General features: G+C 52.6%; 1 protein-coding gene across 4 annotated transcripts in view; it reads right to left on the reverse strand.

Moving 5' to 3' along the window:
- Positions 1 to 1,061: 1,061 nt before the first annotated feature.
- The window catches only part of LOC128771935 (dynein axonemal heavy chain 5-like), a 44,063-nt gene continuing 30,202 nt past the window's right edge, over positions 1,062 to 14,922 (reverse strand). For all 4 annotated transcript variants that reach the window (XM_053887830.1, XM_053887831.1, XM_053887829.1 and 1 more), the window contains 21 exons: positions 13,047 to 13,184; positions 12,674 to 12,809; positions 12,435 to 12,616; positions 12,226 to 12,360; positions 10,909 to 11,064; positions 10,065 to 10,247; positions 9,470 to 9,574; positions 9,270 to 9,408; positions 9,088 to 9,202; positions 8,648 to 8,838; positions 8,307 to 8,428; positions 7,268 to 7,417; positions 6,728 to 6,973; positions 6,447 to 6,666; positions 5,986 to 6,191; positions 5,718 to 5,921; positions 4,306 to 4,521; positions 3,983 to 4,195; positions 3,711 to 3,863; positions 2,584 to 2,815; positions 1,062 to 1,644 (listed from right to left, as the gene is read on the reverse strand). In XM_053887830.1, coding sequence (XP_053743805.1) covers positions 1,493 to 1,644; positions 2,584 to 2,815; positions 3,711 to 3,863; positions 3,983 to 4,195; positions 4,306 to 4,521; positions 5,718 to 5,921; positions 5,986 to 6,191; positions 6,447 to 6,666; positions 6,728 to 6,973; positions 7,268 to 7,417; positions 8,307 to 8,428; positions 8,648 to 8,838; positions 9,088 to 9,202; positions 9,270 to 9,408; positions 9,470 to 9,574; positions 10,065 to 10,247; positions 10,909 to 11,064; positions 12,226 to 12,360; positions 12,435 to 12,616; positions 12,674 to 12,809; positions 13,047 to 13,184 — 3,594 coding nt within the window. In that variant the 3' untranslated portion in view covers positions 1,062 to 1,492. The remainder of the gene's footprint in view (positions 1,645 to 2,583; positions 2,816 to 3,710; positions 3,864 to 3,982; positions 4,196 to 4,305; positions 4,522 to 5,717; positions 5,922 to 5,985; positions 6,192 to 6,446; positions 6,667 to 6,727; positions 6,974 to 7,267; positions 7,418 to 8,306; positions 8,429 to 8,647; positions 8,839 to 9,087; positions 9,203 to 9,269; positions 9,409 to 9,469; positions 9,575 to 10,064; positions 10,248 to 10,908; positions 11,065 to 12,225; positions 12,361 to 12,434; positions 12,617 to 12,673; positions 12,810 to 13,046; positions 13,185 to 14,922) is intronic.

Consider the following 14,922-nt stretch of genomic DNA (forward strand, 5'->3'; position numbering starts at 1 on the left):
GGAGAAGAGGGAGGAGGGGAGGAGAAGAAGAAGTGAGAAGAGGAGGGGGAGAGGGAGGAGAAGAGGGAGGAGAAGAGGGAGGAGAAGAGGAGGGGGAGAGGGAGGAGAAGAAGACGAGAAGAGGCAAGAGGAGGAGAAGATAAGGGGGAGAGGGAGGAGAAGAAGAGGAGAAGAGGCAAGAGGAGGAGAAGATAAGGGGGAGAGGGAGGAGAAGAGGGAGGAGGGGAGGAGAAGAAGAAGTGAGAAGAGGAGGGGGAGAGGGAGGAGAAGAGAAGAAGAAGTGAGAAGAGGAGGGGGAGAGGGAGGAGAAGAGGGAGGAGGGGAGGAGAAGAAGAAGTGAGAAGAGGAGGGGGAGAGGGAGAGGAGAAGAGGGAGGAGAAGAGGGAGGAGGGGAGGAGAAGAAGAAGTGAGAAGAGGAGGGGGAGAGGGAGAGGAGAAGAGGGAGGAGAAGAGGGAGGAGGGGAGGAGAAGAAGAAGTGAGAAGAGGAGGGGGAGAGGGAGGAGAAGAGGGAGGAGGGGAGGAGAAGAAGAAGTGAGAAGAGGAGGGGGAGAGGGAGAGGAGAAGAGGGAGGAGAAGAGGGAGGAGGGGAGGAGAAGAAGAAGTGAGAAGAGGAGGGGGAGAGGGAGGAGAAGAGGGAGGAGAAGAGGAGGGGGAGAGGGAGGAGAAGAGGGAGGAGAAGAGGAGGGGGAGAGGGAGGAGAAGAGGGAGGAGAAGAAGAAGTGAGAAGAGGAGGGGAGAGGGAGGAGAAGAGGCAAGAGGAGGAGAAGAGGAGGGGGAGAGGGAGGAGAAGAAGAGGAGAAGAGGCAAGAGGAGGAGAAGAGGAGGGGGAGAGGGAAGAGAAGAGGGAGGAGGGGAGGAGAAGAAGAAGTGGGAAGAGGAGGAGGAGGAGGAGAAGAGGGAGGAGAAGAGAAGGGGAGGGGGAGGAGAAGAGGGAGCAGGGAAGAGGAGGTGGAAGAGAGAAGGGGGGAGGAGGGAAGAGGAGAAGAGGGAGCAGGAGGAGGATGGGGAGGAGGAGAGGCCCTGAGGTGGCCTCGCCCATGCTCTTGCCTCCCAACCTCAGGGCAAAGCCGTGCTCATCACCATGCAGCCAGTGCCGTGACCCAGTGAGCGGCAGGAGCCTCTCCAGTCGGCAGTTCTCATGCGAGCAACGGGTGGGCGTGTGTGTGCAACACGCCACATGCTGGAGAGCTTTCCACACTGATGCTCAGGCGACCTTTAGGCTGTTGCTGCACCGGCGGGGACCAGCCAACCTGGCTGCGGACATTCTGGGAGCGAGTGTATGTCATGTGGTGGAAGCCTTGTTCCTGCAGGTGGTGCTTCACTCAAGTGCGCTGGTTATTGGCAGCGTCAGGACGTGGAGACAGGGCCGCGCTCCATCTTTTATTTTATAGCGTTTTTCCATGTTTGGACCATGCCATTGGTTTTGTAAAAACTTCAATAAAGATTTCTATGTATTTCAGTCGCTCTGGTTTTTTTGCTGGCGACACACGCTCACTTGACGTCACAGAGCAGAGCCACGCCTCGGAGGATCCAGTGCTCGGGTGGAACGCAGGTCTTCAGGTCCACAGGGGCGATGTAGTTCAGGTCCGTCCTCACTGGCTTCTTGTAGATGGGACAGGAGTAGAGCCGCGGATCTTTGGAACCTGTGAGACACACACATCCACCATAGAGATGAGGATCAGCACATGCGGCTCGGGCCCTGCCGGGGGCCAAATCCATCCTGCCATTTTGTGGGCTTTGAACAGATCAGACTGTCCTCACCAACTAGCATCTCACAATGACGTGTTAAGCGCAGGTAACTTGAAACTTGGACACCTCTGGAGCGCGGGGTCACGCACCTGAGGTTTCTCTGTGGTCTGACTGATGGTGGCCAGAGACTGACAGAACGAGAGCTGGAATGAGTTTTCTCTGCAGTGTGGCTGGGCCAGAGCCAGTTGGAGGAGGAGGAGTCCCTGGAGTGGGACACGTGGGCCTCCAGCACCACCCGAGCTTGGATTGGCGGTGGATGAACGACCTCTTTCATGGGGGCAAACTCAAATTTGTGGCGGGTTTCACCATTCGTGTCATGTTTCTGAAGTGAAGACAGAAGCCGCCTGAGCACGTGTCCCGGGCGCCTGCCTCTGGACACGCGTGTCTGGATGACGTTCAGCGGTAATTGGAACATCACTGGTGTCCCAGGAGGCCTCGCTCGCCGGCGTCTCTTAGCTACCTGCATCTACCCAGAACTCTGTGTCTCACGCTGCCGCTGCCGCTGCTGCAGGGACCTCAGTGTTGTCCACGCAGCAGCGGTGCATTTGTGGCATCCAAATATCGAGCAGACAGTGGCAAGGATGGCGGGCAGAGAAGCATAGGATTAAAGCAGGAGTATAGAGCAACGTTTTTCAACCTGGCCAACAGCCTGGCAACAGAACAGGCCAGTGTCAGTCGCTGCAGTGTTTCACAAATGAATAGGGGTTTTCTGTAGCACTTTAAGCACAAGTGCACTTTGGCCCAGGCTCCTGTGGTGGTGAGCCCCGGGACAAGGGTGCCGTGGCTAAGAGAAAGGCTGGAAACCACTGGCATGGAGCATGTGAAACCCTCACCGTTGTTCTCCGCAAACATCCGGATCACAGGCATCATCTCGAACAGGACTTTGGCTTTGGATTCCACCAGTCGGCAGCTGCGGCGGTCCCAGCCGGCCCCTTCCAGGTACAGGCCGTAGACGTAGACGCCCTCAGAGGGCGGGCGACTCACGTCCTCCCGCATCCACTTGGTCACCTCATTGCACAGCACCATGCGATCCAGGGCCCAGCCTTTGTTTGCTCGGGTGATTTCCTGCCACACAGAGAGCGAGAGATAAAGAGGCGCCGCTCCATCCAAGAGGGCCGCTAGAAGTCTTTTGGTTTCACCCCTGTGGGCTCAGTTTGAACCCATGAGCCACGTATGGTGGCAGCAGTGAGTCAGTGAACTGACCTGGCAGCTGCAAATCTGTGATAGTCACCAACTATGGAGAAGTTCTTGGAAAGAAACAATGATAAAGAAAGTGATGGCGCCCCCTACAGGAAACACTGTTCATGAAAGCACCTGTTGGAGCAGTTTTCAATAATTTTATGGCGATACTTTTACTTATTTCTTCTTTGGAGTTTTAGTAAAATATATATATATATATTTTTTTTTTATTTTTAAATGTATTATTTACCTTTATGATATTTAGACATGGTTTTATTCTATTTATTGTTTTCGGAACTGTATTCGTTTTTTCCAGTTTTCCCAACAGTTTGCACCAAGTGGATTTTTTTATTTGTATTTTTATTTTGTAAATTTGATGAATATGACTTGCACCTGGTTCTGCTGCTGGTTGGACTTTTCAAAGACAAATCTTTGTGATGATCTTATGGTTTCATGTCATTTGACAAGGTTTTGGTTTGTTTACGTGTCAGTAGATGAAATATGGTTGTTGATCACAAATGAAAGCGAGAGGGATGAATCGGTTCTATCACTGGAATTGGCCTGAGCGGTGCTTGTGGGGAGAGCGGCGACACGAGTGAGCGGACCTCAGTTGTGAGCAGGAGACACGAGTCACGCAGCCTAAAGCTGGGGGGTAGTGGAACACAACTACTGCGACACGATCCGAGGTGAGCTCCAGACAGGGTTCTCTTCAACATGCGCGACGCAACTCTTTGCTAACCCGCGAACCGCGCTGGGCGGCAGAGCATGGGGCATGGCCTACCTGTTTCATGGCTGTCAGGAAGCCCTGCGGGTTGAAGAAGCCGGTCATCCAAAAACAGTTGGGTCGCCCATCAAAGATCCAGGCCTGGAACTGTCGGTTCCGCTCCACCAGCTCAGTGAACCAGAAGCCAAGGGTGCTGGAAGCCCACGATGCCTGATGGAGACAGAGCGGCAAAGACGCGAGGGAAAGGTGAGCGGGCGACGAGTTGCTGGAGAAAGAGGAGAGACTCTGTGTGTTGTGCCGCCGCTGAGACGAGTCTGTGTCGCCCCCACCTTCTTCCAGCGCTCAGGGATGCGCGCGTCATACATGCAGTCCAGAGCATCGCGCAGGTTCTCGCTCATGACGACGGTGCCGTCGATGGCCAACTTGAGGTCGGTCAGAGTGTTTCGGACCAGAACTATGACTCTTTGCATCCGGTCGAGCTCCTGCCGGAGGAAGATGTTCATGGGTTGAAGAGCTCCCATTTTTTGGAGGCGCTCCATCACCTGGGGGAGGATTCGGAAAGACTGTTGTTTCTGTGTTGTTCAGCAGCAAAACGGCTCTTGCAGCCGATTCCTACTGCGCTAGCGCAACCTCAGGGGGCAGATGCACTCACTTCGAAGGGCACGTAGTCGGCTGGAAGTTTCTCCAACATGTCGTCAGCCAGCCGAGCGACCACAGCCTCCCTGGTTTCTCCGCCCCCAGACGAGCTGTCCTTGGGCTGGATGCTGACAATGGTGTCCAGGACGTCTTCAGCCAGTTTGCTCTGGTAGGTGATGTCGGCATTCGTGTGCAGACCAAAGACCTCCGGGGTGTCGTAAGCCGGCAGACTCTGTGAATGAGAATGATCGGGAGTTCTGTGACAGCGGCCCTGGAGGCTCCACTTCCACAGGATTTCTGTGTGTCAGAGGAGAGGGGCAGAGGAGAATAGAGACTCAGACAGGGACTTTAGCTCGCCATCTTTGGGTTGGTTTACGAGCCGAGAACTCCATCATGGATTTGAAGCAGCAGCCAGGGAGGACAGGAAGAAGACCTGTCCGACCTATCCTGCTGAGGAAGACGCAGGGATCAGCAAGGCTGTCCAGCCAAGGAGAGGGAGGTGTTGTGCTCTTCTCTGGAAGTGAGTCGACGAGCAAACTTTGGGAAAAAGCTCGGCAATTAAGATGAAGAAGGAAGTCAGGACCTTAGAGAAGGAGGGCAACGTCACGGGTGGATGGAGCAGAACGGAGCTGAGAGACAGAGCTGCTAACTGGGAACCTCTCTCCCTGCTGACACGTGCGGAACACAACTCCTCCTGCAGCTCAGGCATCATGGGACTGAGAGAGGAGCTGAGAAGTGACGCAGGAAATTCTCCTCAAGTTATCGGCGCTCTTCCGCCGATGATCCATTACTCACAGAGACGACGAATGACCACTTCGATATATTGACTCCCTGCAACCTGATGACGGGATCTTCCAGTCATTTTGAAAGAGACAGACAGAGGAAGTCAGGGGCATCAGAGTGCTACGTGAGCGAGGCACACAACACGGATGAGCTCACTGCGGCGGAGGCCGAGTGACGCCTTCATTTGTCCAAGTCGGCACGCTTCCAAGAGCCATGGACTTGTGACGGTGGCGCTCTACATGGAGGGTTTGGTGCCGCAGCAGTGCAGCTCAGACGTGAGGCTGAATATTAAACACACGCAGATTGAATTGGATCAAAGAGTGGAATCCTGCACTTGGTGACGGGGCGGGAGAGCACTGCGGCGGGGGCATCCTCGTGAGGACCGAGATGAAAATCTCCGACCCTGTGATTTCAACTCTGCTTCCTTTCATTGGAAGCCAGCGTCATATCAAGGGTGACGCCGCTGAGCTGATGGACAGTGAGTGGAGAAAATAAGATAAGAAGATAAGTGAAGGCTGAACCTGCGTGGGGGGAGCTGTGGGATGGGTGGGCTCCCCACTCTGGCTGGCACAGGCGCGCTCAGCCTGGCAGGTGGTAATGACAAACAAACATGCTAGAAAGCGCTTCACAGAGGCGGGAGCTGACCTGGATGTAGGAGAGATACTGGTCCACGCTGCCACACTCGGGGATGGAGTATCCTTTGTAAAAGTTGAAGTCTGCGGCAAACATTTCCTCGCTGAACCAAACTTTTGCAAAAGTGTTGAGGAGACGCTTGTCGTAGTCGTCAGTCACTCGACCGCCGTACTGGATTTCTCCAATCATGTACCGGACGGTGCTCCAGGAGACGCCCTGAGAGACACGAGTCAGCCTCTTTGTACGTGACTGGGTTGTCTGGCGCCACTGCGGCTCTGACCTTTTTGACATCCATGTCGTCCAGGTGGTTCTGCACGAACTGGACGGTGGCGTTGTAGTCGGCCTGGTTGAACTCGTAGGGGATGTTCCACCCCAGAGGGCCGTACTTTCTTCTCTCCTGCACTGTGCTGTGAAGGAAGGCCACGGTGTACAACATGGGCCTCCACTGAGTCATGCTGAAGACGTCCAGAAGGTCCTGGTTGATGCCTTGGAAATGAATCAGACAAGTGAAGCGAGCTTTAAAGGACGCTAGTTGAACATGCCAGCTCTGCTGAATCTTCCGCGCTGTGCCATTTCCCATAAGAACCTGGCGCTCCGCATCTGCCCTGAGTGAGAGGAGCAGCACCAGAGGCTCACCTGATGATCAAGGCTGATCAGGCCCTTGTAATAGAACACTGATCAGGCACAGGAGCAGAGAGGCGCTGTTCGGCGCACGAGCCCACTACGTTCATCAGCTCATACCTCCGTAGGTCCTCTTGAGCCCCGCCTTCAAGCCCTGCGGCGGTTCGCTGGTGAACTTGATGGACATCTGCAGCAGGGCGATGGGGAAGTGCTTGTGGACCTCAGTGGTCATCCACAGTCGGAAGCCGCCATGGATGAATTCCGCCTCAGTCACCATGTCCATGAGCTCGGACATGAAGTCCAGACCCAGGTGGCAGTTCTGGAGAAGAGCCCAGCCGCCCTGGGGAAGACAAGGTTCGTGAACGTGCATGGCCGCGGGACCACGTGAACCTCTGTCTCACGTTAGCCATGTTGTGCTGCAGAAGCTTGCAGGCGTGGATTTCCTGTCCCTGTCCCATGGAGATGTATCGCGTCTCCATCTTCAGCCGCTTCCCCAGAGCTATGATGGAGTCCGTCGGATCAGAACCCATAGACAGAAAGCAGACGAGAGGCGTCCGTGGGTCGGACTCCTCCCAGGTCTTCTCCAGGTCCAGGACGACGCCCTCGGCGTACTTCTCCCCCATGGAGTCCATGACGTATTTACGAGCCTTTAGACGACAAGTGCACGGAACAAAATGAGAATGATCCAAATGTCAGAAAGAGAGCGGCCTCAGTCAAAACCAACTGGACTGTTGCCATAGCAGCTGAACACACCTGGACTCAGGAAAGTCTGACATAGGAAATGTGTAGAACAGTCCAAATGCATCGTCTCAGTTTGCGTTTGAGACAGCGGTGGAAGTGTGACCAAGTCAAAACTGAGTCACCGCCAAGAATTGAAGAGGAAATAAGCGGGCGAAAGGCCTAAACAGCCGTCCACTCTAAAACCAGACCTGTGGTCTCACCTGGGCGATGGTTCTGTCGGGGCACCAGCAGCGTATGAGAAGCAGCCGCCTGAAACAGTCCAGAGCCTGGTCGTAGGAATTGGGCAGCACCTCCTCCTCTGGCGCTGCTTTATCGAACCACAGCTTCCACTGCTTCTCATTACGGCTTATCTGGCAACACACGCACGCACACACGCACCGGTGAAACTAAAGCCAAGTGGCATCAGGATCAAAGGGAAACAGGCTGGACTGTGGCGACAGGACTGATCAAATGTCCTCCGAGTCTGTTGAATATTGAAATGTATTCACAGCACACTGGCTGGAATATGAGGGCCCTGATGTGTTGGATAACCAGCTGGGGGTTTCTCACGACCGATCCACTTCCAACAAAATGTCCCACTCACCCACAGCGACTCACCTCCGTCAGACAGCCAACTGGAGCGGCGGAATCGCCCATCGATCACGCGGCAGAGCAGTTAAAGAATGAATGGACGTCAACACGCCGAGCCTCCGAGAACACACAAACCCACTCCTGCCAGCGCAGGCTATGCTAATATGCTTCACTAATCGCCGAGTCCATATGTGCACAGGCGAGCGGCCGCCGTCCCTAATGAACCAGGGCCCAGCAGGAAATAGGGAAAAGCAGCTCAAAGGCAGAAGACCATGTCAGATAACAAGGTTTTGGAAGACGGCACGAGAGGTCAAACACAGGCAATGAACGAGGGCTGACATCAAGGCTTCACGTGGACCAGGTCCGCCCGGAATCTCTCTCTTTCTGCTTGTCTCCTGGATCAGGCTTTCAGATTTCAATCCCAGGCCAATGCAACCTTGCATGCGCGTGCACCGTGCGGGAGTGTGTGTATTTGCGCGCCCGTCTTGGACGGTGAGGATTGGCTTTTGAGGGTTAAAACTTCAAAATAACCGGGTCATTATAATAGGGTTTTAAGTTGGTTCAGAGTCCAGGTTAAGGTGAGGCATGTGTTTTGAAAGGTTAGGTCTTGGGGGTGAGGCTGGGGTCGCCACGATGTGCCCGGCTGTGTGCACGTGCGTGAGCTTCTACCTGATCCAGTATGTCAGAGAAGTGCTGCAGCTTGCTGAGCTCCACTAGATTCAGCCAGGTCATGTCCAGGATCCATTTGGCTGGTTTCTGCGGACACGCCTTCAGATCCAAAGAAGCCCCTCCTGCACGACATCAACACCACAAAGACAGACAAATCTGAATGAGGATTTTATCCCCATCTGTCTCGAGGCGTTTCAGGAATTATATATTCAAACGTGTTCCGGCCGCCGAAGGCACAAAACTGGATTTCTAAATGAATACATTTGAGGTCAGGTCAGTTTAACCGGAGCAGATCAGGCTGGTTCGCCATGAGACGGAGCTGACCGGAGATTGTGGGTTACCTTTTATGAGCGTGAGGAATTCCTGGTGTTTGACCTTGCCGTTTTGCATGTCGATCTTCAGCGTCAGCAGCAGGGTGAAGAGGAACTTGTGCTCCTCGTACAGGCCTCGCACCGCGTACTTGAAGACCTGGAAGGTCATGAGCTCGATGATGTTGGCGATTCGCTTGCTGGTGACTGGGGTCTTGGTTGACCTGTTTGAGAACACGGAGCGATGACTCAGCACAAACATAAACCCCAAGTGAAAAGTCCGGAAATGTTATCCAATGAAAATCATTATCATCGGTGAAGAGCGCTCTTCCTAAGGTCGTCCCCAGCCAATATGGTGCTGCAAAAGTCAAAGTCAGTCGTTGACCTTGCGGCATCCGGTGTGGAAATCAGGGTCAAAGGTTCTGCTGCTCCAGTTACACCTTTTTACGAATGAGAAGATTGAAGGCACTCACCTGGCCAGGGACAGGTCAAAGAGACCCAGAAACTGTCTGAGGGAGGTCTGGTACATGACATTGACCATGCTCATTTCTGTGATCAGGAAGTACAATATACTGCCCCTGGTGGCCACTGAAATCACAAGCAGACCTTGACGTCAATGGAACTGGACACTACATTGTCAGCCTCCACGACTCACCGGGTCGATACTCCTCTCTGGCAGTGTTGATCTGGACCTCAGTCTCGGCGGCGATGTGAAGTTTCTGAGAGACCTCTTCTGCCGTGCACTTGGCGTTACTCAGCACAACAATCAGGCTCTCGTCTTCCACCAAAGAGCCCTACGCACAAACACTATCAGGTCAGAGCGACTGCTCACTCCAGTGCCAGTCGCCCACTTGCCTGTGTGCTGGTGAGTCGATAGAGCAGGTTGTCTTCAAGCTCCTTCATCTTTCTCTTGTTCATCGTGACGTCCTCGAGAAGATCAGTCCTCTCCTTCTCCAGTTCCTTAGATCATATCAAAGCAAACCCTGAGAGTCTGACGCATCTTCATCTATTCTATCTCAGGCTGAAAACGCGTTTTGTGCATTGTGCCACAACTTCTCAGGGAAGCTTCAGAACATGAAATTTTCACCTCCCACTATAGCAGAAAGGCTCTTTCTAGTAGTTGCTAAGCTGTCTGAAGTGTTTTTCGAAAGTTATCAACACTTTTATGTTTGGTGTTCCGAAACCCACCTGATCTCAGGCTGAAAACGCGTTTTGTGCAGAACATGAAATTGACAGAACATCCACCGTGTGCAAGCCTCTTTCTCATCAGCTTTTAACACACACCTCATCAGGACAAAGAGGCAGTTAGGATGAGCTCCGTGACCTTCACTAAACACTATTGATTTGCACTGTCAGCACTGCTGGCGAGGAGCGAGCCCTCCTGTTCTATTGTCCTGCCTGGACACAGTAGCAGTGAGGAACCAGGCTCCGAGGCACATGAGCAAAAGACCTGCTTCTCTGTGAGGATGACTCGGCCCAGCAGCTGGTCCTCCAGTCCTCTCATGGTGACGGTGAAGTCGATGATGGAGGTGCGGGCGCTGACCTCAGGGGTGTAGCATGGGTTAGGCAGCTTGGTGGTCACGTACAGTCTGAAGCCCTTCATCACTTCCACCTCTTTGTCTCCAATTTTCACCTGCGGGAGAAAGTGATGGCGAGGAAACAGGAGCCAGTGAAGGAGTGAAAGCAGAGAGCGAGCTTTTGACCAGAGGCAGCAGGAGGGGCAGATTTGTGTGCGCCTGCTTACGTGTTAACATGCACGCGAGTCAGGTTTGAGTCACTCATGGCAGTTTAACTTCTTGTGCAAAGCCCCGCCCTCCCGCCTCACAGCAGGGTATTAATAGACATGAACTTTCTCTGTGTGAGGGGAGAAGGCACTTCAATAGCGAGCAGACTTTTGCCTCGATGCTCTGTCGCTGGCTGTGAAGAGGAGGCCCTTCTCTTCACAGCTGAGGAGGAGGCAGTGACATCAGCTCTCTGGGATCTGAAAGCTTTCTAAAGCAATGACTTTAAAAGCATCATCAGTGTGGGACGACAACATTTGTAGAGGGGACTCCATAATCCCTCCGTGGCCCAGACACTACCGGGGCAGGTGACAGAGCTCCCTCCCTTTTGAGCCTTTCCAAAGAACGGTATTAATGTACCATCAGAAACTAAACTAAATTCAGAACTACACACAGTTCCAAAACCTACATACATACTTTCAGCTATTCAACGACATGAAGACGGGGAGGTAGTCGCCATGGCGACCGACCATGAAGCTGAGCCACGTACACAAGCTGGAAGGGATGGCTGACCTTATGAGTGGAGCCGGTCTTGATGAAGTTTTTCTCGAGAACGTTGTCGAGGGCAGGGTCCAACTCTTCTCCAACATCCTCAATCAACAGGGGGCGCCCAAGAGATAGGCTGTCCTCCAAGTGCGTCTTGAAGTATTTGTGGTTCAGAGAGGTGAGCTACGAGTCACAGTGTTATCACAATCGAGTTTGGTCAACGCTTTCTCAGAGGAATAGGACACTTTCTTTTGTGCACAGCTCCAGGTCAGGGGGGCACATCAAGCGTAGCGTGACAAACAGGATGAGGTTCAAGTATTTCTCCCTCACAGAGGGACATGGTTTTACTCATTCAATTTCTCAAGCTACCTAATAACAACAATAATAAAACCTTTTACGTCTATATTATTGGTCCCATGACAGGTCAGAGAGGCTGGATGGAGGTGGTTTGGACATGGACAGAGGAGAGAGAGAGAGAGCCAGTGCATTGGTAGATGAAGATGTTGAGATGTTGGAACTGGCAGGCAGAAGGTGGAGTGGAAGGCCACATGATGGAGGTGGTGAAGGAGGACATGAGGTTTGAGAGAAGAGGAAGCAGAGGACAGGGGGAGACGGAGGAAGGTGATCCACCTCTGAAGGGAGAAGCCCACAGAGAAAGATGATGACGAAGAAGAAGAAGAAGAAGAAAAAGGCGAAGACGAAGAAGAAGAAGGAGGTTGGAACGGGCAGGCAGAAGGTGGAGAGGAAGGCCACATGATGGAGGTGGTGAAGGAGGACATGAGGTTTGAGAGAAGAGGAAGCAGAGGACAGGGGGAGACGGAGGAAGGTGATCCACCTCTGCTCAGTGGTACCAGTAATGTGAAGCTTCTCTTCCCCCTGAGGGACATTACTATTCATCCATGTGTTGCACCTCTTCTTCTTGTTCTTATTGACAGGATTACTGGTGCAAGCACAGGAATCCAAGGGTTCACTGCTGGAGGAAGGAGGCCGTCTGTGTAGCACTCGTACCAAGACACAGACCGAGTCACCGACAGTAAAGCCCACATTTAATGAATATATTGTCACCAGGAGGAGTGATTATAGAGGACTCGTGTCAGCATCCCAGTTTTTTGCCTCAGGTTTCAAGAAGCTCTCCCAGGGAACTGTCCACATTTGTCACCTCCACTTGCCAAAGATGAGTACCTGCTCTGCTGGCCACTAGTTTCCGCTGCACTCTAGATAGCTTTTGAATTTGACAGCGCTAGTAAGCGGGCTGGATGTGGCCCCCGGGCCTGGAGTTGCACATTAGGCAAGACACTCAAAGATCATTCAGAAGCTCCTTCGGCAGTAGCTTGTCTCACCAACCTGGAGTTCATTCTTGGCCTCCTTGTTTTTGATCCAGATCTTTCCTTGTGTCTGGGGATCGATGAGCAGAGGGAAGCGTGCGCCTTTGGTGACAATGATGCCGTTCTGAATGGACAGGTCATCGTTGGGAAGTCCCTGTCAGAGGAAAGGCAGATTGAGCCGCGAGCCAGCGTGTGACAGCTGGCTGACAGCTGGTATCCATCCTGCACCTGCAGGCTCCACTCGCTGACGGTGGACGCATCAATGAGCAGATCGATCAGATTCAGATTGTTCCCAAATGGAATGTCCCGCAGCTTCAGCTCGCGCTGCCAGTCATTCAGGAGGAGGTTCCGGAACTCTTGGTTGAAAGGGCCGGAGTAGGACAGGAAGGCCGTGGCCAGAAGGATGTCGCCTAGCAAAACGCACTTTTTAGAAATCCACCGGTGGTCACACGAAGTCTTGAGCTTACCAACGAGCCGTTTGGTCTGAGCAGCAAAGTCTTTGCTCTGCTCCGTCCATCTCTCTTTCTCACCAGCCAAACCGCTGATGAGACTGGACGCCGTCTGCATCTTGCGCCTGCAGCGCTCCGCGTCCTCAAGGAGCATCTGAGAGAGAGTGAGGTAGAGCCAGGATCAACCACCTGCCTGCTGAGCTTTAAATGTCGGAGCTCTCCAAACTAGCAGAGGCTGAACGGTGAGGCAGCCCTAGAAACAGCTGAAATCTTCCACTCTTTCAGTGCTTTCCCAGCACAGCAAGTGCTCTACCTGTCTTAACCCTCCTGCCTTGTGTGGTCCCGCAGACATTCTCCTGGTGGAATGGGTAGAATATGGGACACCCCTCACCTGTTTCTCCTGCATGGCCTTCTCGTACTCTGCCTGCACTTCATCCAGCTCTGCCTGCTTAGCATCCAGCTCTGCCTGAGCCATCTGAAGATCCGCATTTGCGATGTCCAAACGATTCTGCTGCACTTCCAAGTTTGCCTTTGAGAGACGCAGGATGAGACACATCAGCGAAAACACACAACTGTCAATGAGGAAGGGAGACTCTCTGGGAGGAAGACAAGAAAAACATGACCGTTAAAGTGTCCGATCACAGGCTGTATGGACTCACTAACATCTTAGAGGGTGTCAGCAGCCGTGCGAGCGCATGTTGAGGTGAACACCTGCTCACTGTGATCAATGGTGAATAATGCATGACTTACTTTAGGCTCGAGTTTTGGTTAGGTCAGCGATGTTGCATCGCTCTGATGTGTATATGCTCAAGACTTCAACATACACTGAAGAAAGGGAGGGCTTAGACGACAGAGTGTTAGACGAGTGTTTTCAGAACTGTGGATGAACCTTGGAGAGTTGACCACCAGCCAACCAGAAAACAGGAAATCAATGAGCTGAGCACTGCAGCGAAGGGTCTGGATCAGAGAAGCAACACAGGCACTTCTCGTGTGGGACAGGACAAGCCGACAGTTGAAGAATGAGCCCCATATAAAGCAAGCAAAATATGCCCATCCACTGTAAGGTGATGGTGAAATCTGGTGAAAGTTGATTGAGAAACCAGACGGCTCTCTGTACGAAATCGCGGATCAGAACTCTCGGAATCACTAGGGAAATGGAATTGGGACAAAGCCGTCTCTGCGAGTCTCAGTGGGCTGCAGAGGAACATCCAGGGCTGTGAGACAATCAAAGAGGCCAGAAAATCATTTTTTTCCTTCCGATCCTGGTACTTCAGTTTGAACCTCCGATACGCAGTTTTTTCAATGAGTGGGGAATCTAAATAGGACCTTCTAATGTCAGACTCAGACTCACCATCGCCGTGGCCAACCTGTCTCAGCGAACGGTATTTTAGTCATTTTTTGCTGATGCTTTTTACTACTGTGCCATTATCTTAAGCTAGCGTTTTTCACCCGGTGTGACGTGGGAAAATGATCCAGTGGCACCTCATGTGTCTGGAGATGACAACATGAAATCCTGACAGTGAGAAGGTGTTGAGGAGCAACCAAGGTGAGGAGATGATCCCATGGACTGGCTGCCATTCTTTCTCTCCACTCTACTGTAGAGTGTGTTGATGCTGATGCTGATCCCTCCCTCAGTCAAAGCAGCGCTGCTGTGGTGCGCCGCGCTCCTCTTCCCACACACTCACAGCCAAGAAGCCGCTCACGTGCTTCAACAACTTCCAGCTGTTTCTAAAGCTGATGCGCCTCTAACTGGACCACACACCTTCACCACAGAACCATGGAGGGAGGGAGGGAGGGAGGGAGCCGCCACCAGGCCAAAGACTGTCTGCAGCGCAGAGCTAACAGAGCTAACGGCGAACCTGACCTGTCTGACTTCCAAACTGTATTGATGCTCATGGACTGTCAACGTCTGCTCTGGGCTTTAAAAGGTGGCTCTGAACAACTAAACGCACCACAAAATACATGTGAAGAGAGGAAGAATCACTGTTGTTATGAAGCAAGTTCAGGCAGAGAAGCCAAGGATTTGTCTGGAAACTACAGTCACATCATGCAAAAGAGAAGTGATCCCATCCAAACAGTGATTTAAAGTCAGTCCACACATCAGTGAACCATGATCTATTTAGCCATATTGCCGCCTCTTTCTGGACACAGGGGAAACAAAGACATCTTCTGCCATGTGTTTGTGCAAACAGCCTGGCAACAGAACAAGCCAGAGTCAGCAGCTGCAGTGTTTCACAAATGCAAATAGGGGTTTTCTGTAGCACTTT

The sequence above is a fragment of the Synchiropus splendidus genome, chromosome 15, assembly GCF_027744825.2.
Source record: "Synchiropus splendidus isolate RoL2022-P1 chromosome 15, RoL_Sspl_1.0, whole genome shotgun sequence".
In the NCBI taxonomy this organism is placed as follows: Eukaryota; Metazoa; Chordata; class Actinopteri; order Syngnathiformes; family Callionymidae; genus Synchiropus; species Synchiropus splendidus.